The sequence below is a fragment of the Cibotium barometz genome, chromosome 58 (assembly GCF_041138505.1).
Source record: "Cibotium barometz isolate CiBa-2024 chromosome 58, ASM4113850v1, whole genome shotgun sequence".
NCBI lineage: Eukaryota > Viridiplantae > Streptophyta > Polypodiopsida > Cyatheales > Cibotiaceae > Cibotium > Cibotium barometz.
Genome location: NC_141103.1, coordinates 17,222,407 through 17,228,406, shown reverse-complemented (window position 1 = coordinate 17,228,406; position 6,000 = coordinate 17,222,407). Strand labels below are relative to the sequence as shown.

General features: G+C 41.2%; 1 protein-coding gene across 1 annotated transcript in view; it reads right to left on the bottom strand.

The window, feature by feature from the left end:
* Positions 1-1,699: 1,699 nt before the first annotated feature.
* The window catches only part of LOC147605974 (secretory carrier-associated membrane protein 1-like), a 46,664-nt gene continuing 42,363 nt past the window's right edge, over positions 1,700-6,000 (bottom strand). Inside the window, exons 7-13 of the mRNA XM_086792331.1 lie at positions 3,310-3,378; positions 2,999-3,092; positions 2,873-2,918; positions 2,687-2,754; positions 2,385-2,433; positions 2,180-2,245; positions 1,700-2,102 (exon numbers count right to left, since the gene is read on the bottom strand). Coding sequence (XP_086648457.1) covers positions 2,016-2,102; positions 2,180-2,245; positions 2,385-2,433; positions 2,687-2,754; positions 2,873-2,918; positions 2,999-3,092; positions 3,310-3,378 — 479 coding nt within the window. The 3' untranslated portion in view covers positions 1,700-2,015. The remainder of the gene's footprint in view (positions 2,103-2,179; positions 2,246-2,384; positions 2,434-2,686; positions 2,755-2,872; positions 2,919-2,998; positions 3,093-3,309; positions 3,379-6,000) is intronic.

The following is a 6,000-nucleotide window of genomic DNA, read 5'->3' as shown; positions in this document are numbered from 1 at the left end:
GTCAAAACCCTCATATGACAATCCATTGGAAAACCTTTGAAAAGTAGCTTCTAAATCTATCATTCCCAACAAATTCTCCACTAAAAGGTACATTCCAAGGGATGCAACATTCATGTTATTAGAAGACCCTTTTTTAGTCCAATTTTTTTCTGATAGGCACGATTGGACTACTTACATTTGGACAACCTAATCAAAATAAGGCCTATGAAGTCCTCATGTACTATTCTCATTCTTCACATTCATGCAATAAGAGTGAGTGTTCAGTCCGCTCTCTCTACCTTGCTACCATTGCTGAGTGCATTAGGACATGCCATTACGTAAGATTTGGAAAGCTTTAGATCCTTACGTTCTCTTCCTTCTTCTCTATTATGCTCTTGTGATTCTAAATATCAACACCGTTGTAGCTTTCCATGGTCATATTGGCCATGGGTTCTCCGAATGTACCACCTACGATGGATGGAGCCACCTTCAAGTGACGAGCACGAGAACGACATGAGAAGCAACCTTTAATACACAAAGGTAAAGTTCCACTAAGACCTTGGCATTTGAAAAGCCCTCAACAACCTTCGCACACACGAGGCTAAACACAAGTACTTCATCAAAAGGTGCTTGATTGCATGTTTCGTCAAGAGAGAAGATCGAGAGTTGTAGTGTTGAAAAGCTTAAGCATCACGTTAGCTCAAGGTCAGATGCAAATTGGTCCAGGCGTCCAAAATGTAGGGTGACAAGATGTACTCCTTGTGTGCGACATCCATACAGATAAACCATATAGTCGAACAATTGCAGCCTTAGGGATACTGTGTGTCCCACATACTGATCAGTACAGCCCAAGGTCAAGAAATTGACATCATAAATAGGCTACCTCAGATGTTATACAGGTAGACCATAGCAAGTCAACATCCATGCATGGACCAACTTGTGGGCGGACAACAAAATGTACACATGTTAGTCTAGCGAGGCAAGTTAAAGTAGGAAAAAGTAGTAGTAATGGTCAAGGAAGACGTTAGAAAAGCGCCTTCACCATAGTATTGGGAAGGCCAAAGAAATTGAATCCTTAAAAATGAGCCTACGGGGATCCTTTTATAGGTGAAAATAGGGAGTAAAACCATCTTTAAAAAATTAGTTCAAGAAGTCTTTGATGGCTTGCTTGGACTGTTTTCGACTTGCAGTCTTGAACTGTTTAGCAATGCAATCGTTTGACTTGGGCCATTTAGTAATGTAAAGAATTACTTGAAGTAATGCAATTATTCACAAAATTTCTTTAGACTGTTTTCAAATACATGAGGTATGTTTTCCTTCAGTGTATTTGCCTTTTAAAAAGGGTGTTAAAATTTTCTCTTCTAAAATAAAAATTTATATCTTCAAAGGCACATATAAAAGAACCTACTTTCCAGCCGTATGCACAAACAATATGGGGTGAAATCTATGCAAAGAAAACATGAAACAAGTCAGCACCCATATTAGAAATGTATGCTCTACCCTTGGAAGCATGTGCCCAAGATCCCAAGCAACAGCCATGTCTGAGCAGGGTGAACATCCAAGGTCCCGGTTTAAGATCTCCATCAATTGCATGCCATAAGCTACGTTACCATGGGCCATGCATGAACCTTCCATTTGAACAATTGCCCATTTCCATCCCCTTGCACAATTTCAATCTGGCACTTCCACTTTCATGAATACAGCCATGCATGCTAGACCTGACAAAAAGGAATTTCATATTCAGCATCATACTGTTGGTAATTTATAATAAGCTTCTCCTTCTAGTGTGCTCTCTGACAAACCAGTTGATGAACCCTAACACTTCCCTTAAATTAAATAGATTCACTAACTCATTCTTACAGCTTGATTTTGCTTACATAAGGTATAACCTGCTCACACAACACAAGCCTCTGTTTTAAATTTGACAACGATAAACAATAAAACCCACTCCATTATAACACAAGGAGGCCATTGAAATGGAACTGCTTGATGTGTCATCAAGCAAGGCAGATCTTCACTCCTCCAACATGACTTATCTACAAAGCAGCACTGGCAGCCCCATTTACAGCTTCTCTTTTCATTTGAGCAGCTTTTCCAGACCCCCGGAAGTACATGTATACTTGCTGCAAAACAAACAATTACAAAAATCAATCTATTGCAGATGCATCACTGCTCCAATACACACAATTCAAACCAATACCTGTAGGACCCACATGCTGAGCAGGGCCTCTAAGCAGAAACAAGCAAAGCCAACGATGTAGAATATCTGCAGTCCATGCATTACACCAGAAGGAAAATGTTAATTCACAACACAACTGCAAGTCTCAGTCTTTAAAGACCGAGCCACTGCCCACCATCAGAAGAGCGTTTGATTGTTAGACTAGCTCGTGTCTTTATGAACTTACCCCAACAATAGCAGAAGCCGAAAACAAATCAACTGCAGGTAGGATACCCCTGGGATTAACAAGACAAAAATTGAGACTCTCTTCCAGTTAGAAGCCAGGATCAAATTATGTACACAAGTAGACCTAGTTTCAAGAAGATAAGTACAGCACATATAGTACGTTTTTTTACTGGAGGGAAGTCCACATTTGAGAAGAGTGAATGAAGCAAACACATTTGAGAAGAGTGAATGAAGCAAACACGGTAGGCTTTCATACTGGAAGGGGTGGGTTGCTTGTAAGGGGGTGAGCCATTAGCAACTTACGCTAGAGAATCCCCTTTGAAGACAACAGGAGGTGCTATTGCTGCAAAGACTGTGAAGCACAAATGGAGCTGCCAAAGTTACAAAAGACAAATCATTTCTTAGTTCCAATTAGAGGTATTCATCCAAGTAAACTTTGAGAAATCACACTGTTCCACCAATGCAAGAGAGACCAGTATGTAAACGTACCGCGTAGAACAAGAAAAACCATCCAAACTTCAAGGCACTCTCATTCCTAAAAAGACAGAAGAGACCAATTAAACCTATATCCTTGGAAAACGATAAAACGGACTCTCTCTCTTTTTTTTTCTCTACCTCATTGCTCGATAAAGTGGCTTATACCACAAGACATAGGAGCCAGGAATGCCTGAAACTGCATAGATGACTGCAAGAAGCCATATTTTTACCCCTACAACAACATGAAAGTCAGTTTCCACTAGCTTTCACAATCAAGGTACCGACATACCATCCCGTAGAGCTGTGTCTGGGTGCCCAGGAGTGCCTTTGGACTCACTGCACTTACAGTAAACCTTGACCTTATGGTTTCATTTAACAGTTATACCATTATAGAAAAGATAGCATTATCAAATGCCAAAGTATATCATTGTACAATGGTGGGTTTTTACCATTATGTTTCACCACCACCCAAGCAGCAGTAACAGCAACCACGTTCCATATTAAGCACGTCACAATTCCTGCACAAACTTAAGAGTTACATCTAGAAGTAACAAAACGAGAAAGAGCAGAACCATTATTGCACAGAAGAGGATAGTTGCACAGCAGTTATTTAAACCATAACAAGCAATCCACTCCCTACAAGGGCCAAGGAGTATGGGTCAACAAAGATAGGGGCACTTCAAAACCGTCCCACAGACAAGTGATGAACTGGCCCAACATTTCCAGAGGTGATATTAGCCTCCTCCACGAGGAAAGGGACACAAAATATAATGTTAAGCTTTACGTAGTAATTTATCAACATGTGGTGGACCTAGTGGTTAAGGCAAGTGTTTCAATTGGATGAGGTCTAAAGTTCAAATCTCGCAACACTTATATTTGTGAACACCTGCACTGCACCTGCACTTCAAAACCGTCCCACAGACAAGTGATGAACTGGCCCAACATTTCCAGAGGTGATATTAGCCTCCTCCACGAGGAAAGGGACACAAAATATAATGTTAAGCTTTACGTAGTAATTTATCAACATGTGGTGGACCTAGTGGTTAAGGCAAGTGTTTCAATTGGATGAGGTCTAAAGTTCAAATCTCGCAACACTTATATTTGTGAACACCTGCACTGCACCTGCCCACCTTGTCCAGGCCATGGTTTAGGGTCCATGTCTAGACATGAAGAGACACCTTATCCAGGGCGTGGTTTAGGGTCCATGACTAGACATGAGGGGTCAGCCCGTGCTTTCGTTGTCCACTGCCAGGCTTTGACTTCACATGACCCTGCAAAGCAGAGGATGGCAATCATTTGTGAATCCCCCCATAGATGGCAGCAGAAAGGAGACTTCAAGAAGAAGGGGGAGCTTTTTGTACATGAAATGGACCACTAACTTAACCAAATAGTTGCCAGCCTGACCTCCTACTATAAGCAAATTAGTAAAAGATGAGCAAACTCCCACTTACAAACACCAACTGGAGTGGATCTTGTGCGTGCGTCATATGGCTATGTTTGAGTCAACTTCCAAAATACTTATTCGTCACAGAGAAAACAAAGTTTGTTTATTCATCTTTTTAAAGATTGATCTACTTCCTAGCAATTCGCCACCGACTCATGCTCCATATGGAGTCTCTTTTATAGAAATTCAACGCCAGTTAATGGAGCTCTTGGACAAAGGCCATATTCGTTGCCATAGTTGTCACGTACGAAAAGTTCAATTCAATCCGGTACGTTCAAATACGGTCTTGGAACACACCGCTAAATTTTGAAAATAAAAGTACGGTGGAGGTACGGTCCATTAAAGAATACTTAAAAATATAAATATAGATGCAAAACTTAGAGAAGCTACAATTTACAACTTACAACTTATCAACATAAAAATTTAGAATGTTGCAACTTGCAAGTTGCATAGAAAATGAAAGTAGACAAATGTACATGTGACATGTCAAAGAGTCATGAATATATATAAAGAAGTAAAAAAATGTGAGTACAAAAATGCAAAAAGCCCATAGAGGACTATAAAGGCTAAAAGTCTATGTCACCATCTATGTCAGGACTTCGAGCTATCGCTAGGCTCTTCAATATCCTCACTAGATGAGGACACCTCAGAGCTCCCACCAAAATCCCCATCGCTAAGAACGTTGCCCTCATCATCATATTCGGGCTCCCTAATATCACCATGAACTGCCAAAGAAGACTCCGCAATGGAAGCATCCTCAACTCTAACCGCTGCGGGGGTAGAGCTCCGACTCATGGAGCCACGTCTAACATAGGTAGCAACTCGGTGATCAAAACCTCAGGAGCCAAAAGTAAGAATAGGCAAAATCTGTACTCCACCTCTAGCTTGGCAGCCACGACGAGTACGCGAGACTCGTCCATAGTTTTTAAAAGTATTTACATTCAACATTCTATTTTAGTTTATTACTTATTCTTGAATCTTAATTACCTTGTTAGCATATACTCTGGATCAAGCTCATCGAGGACTGTGGTGCGGATAATCTCGGCAATGGTCTCTCTCATAAAGTGAGTGAGGAGCCCCATAGTAGTAAAGCCCCCTCCATGTCTGTCATGCGTAAAACCCTATACAACGGAGTTACCGCAATGACTAAGGCGCGGCCCTAGTGCCAAAACTCCTCTCTCAAGCATAGCCATTGAATGGCTCTTGCCTCATCAACACGCGAAGGTATCTCACCTTGTATCCATTCCTGCCACTCCGGTAAAACCATTGTTACTTGGAGCTTAGGCATGACATCATAAAGGCGCTCTAGAAGAAGCCACATGTAGATAAAGCGCATCTTGGATGGCTTCTTCATCTCCAAGTCACTGTGATGGCGGATGAGATTCCCCCGGTCGGGGTTGAGCACAATCTTGGCAAACACTTAAGCTATTAACATAATTAAACAATTTTAAATGGCGCAACACAATAGAGTAAGAAGCTGAATTTTATTTTTGCACACTGCACTAGGGCCGGAAAGGGCCGACCCCCCTTGTAATAGATTTTATTATCAAGGAAAACTGTTACAAGCCTCACGGGCATTCACATGCCAAACTGTTCAAGTGCATCCATGATCATGAAAACAGCATTGCAAACAAATTTGTCGTAGACGATGGAATCCATAGCTTCACTTGAGAGTAGCTTCGTTCCTTGATTCCTT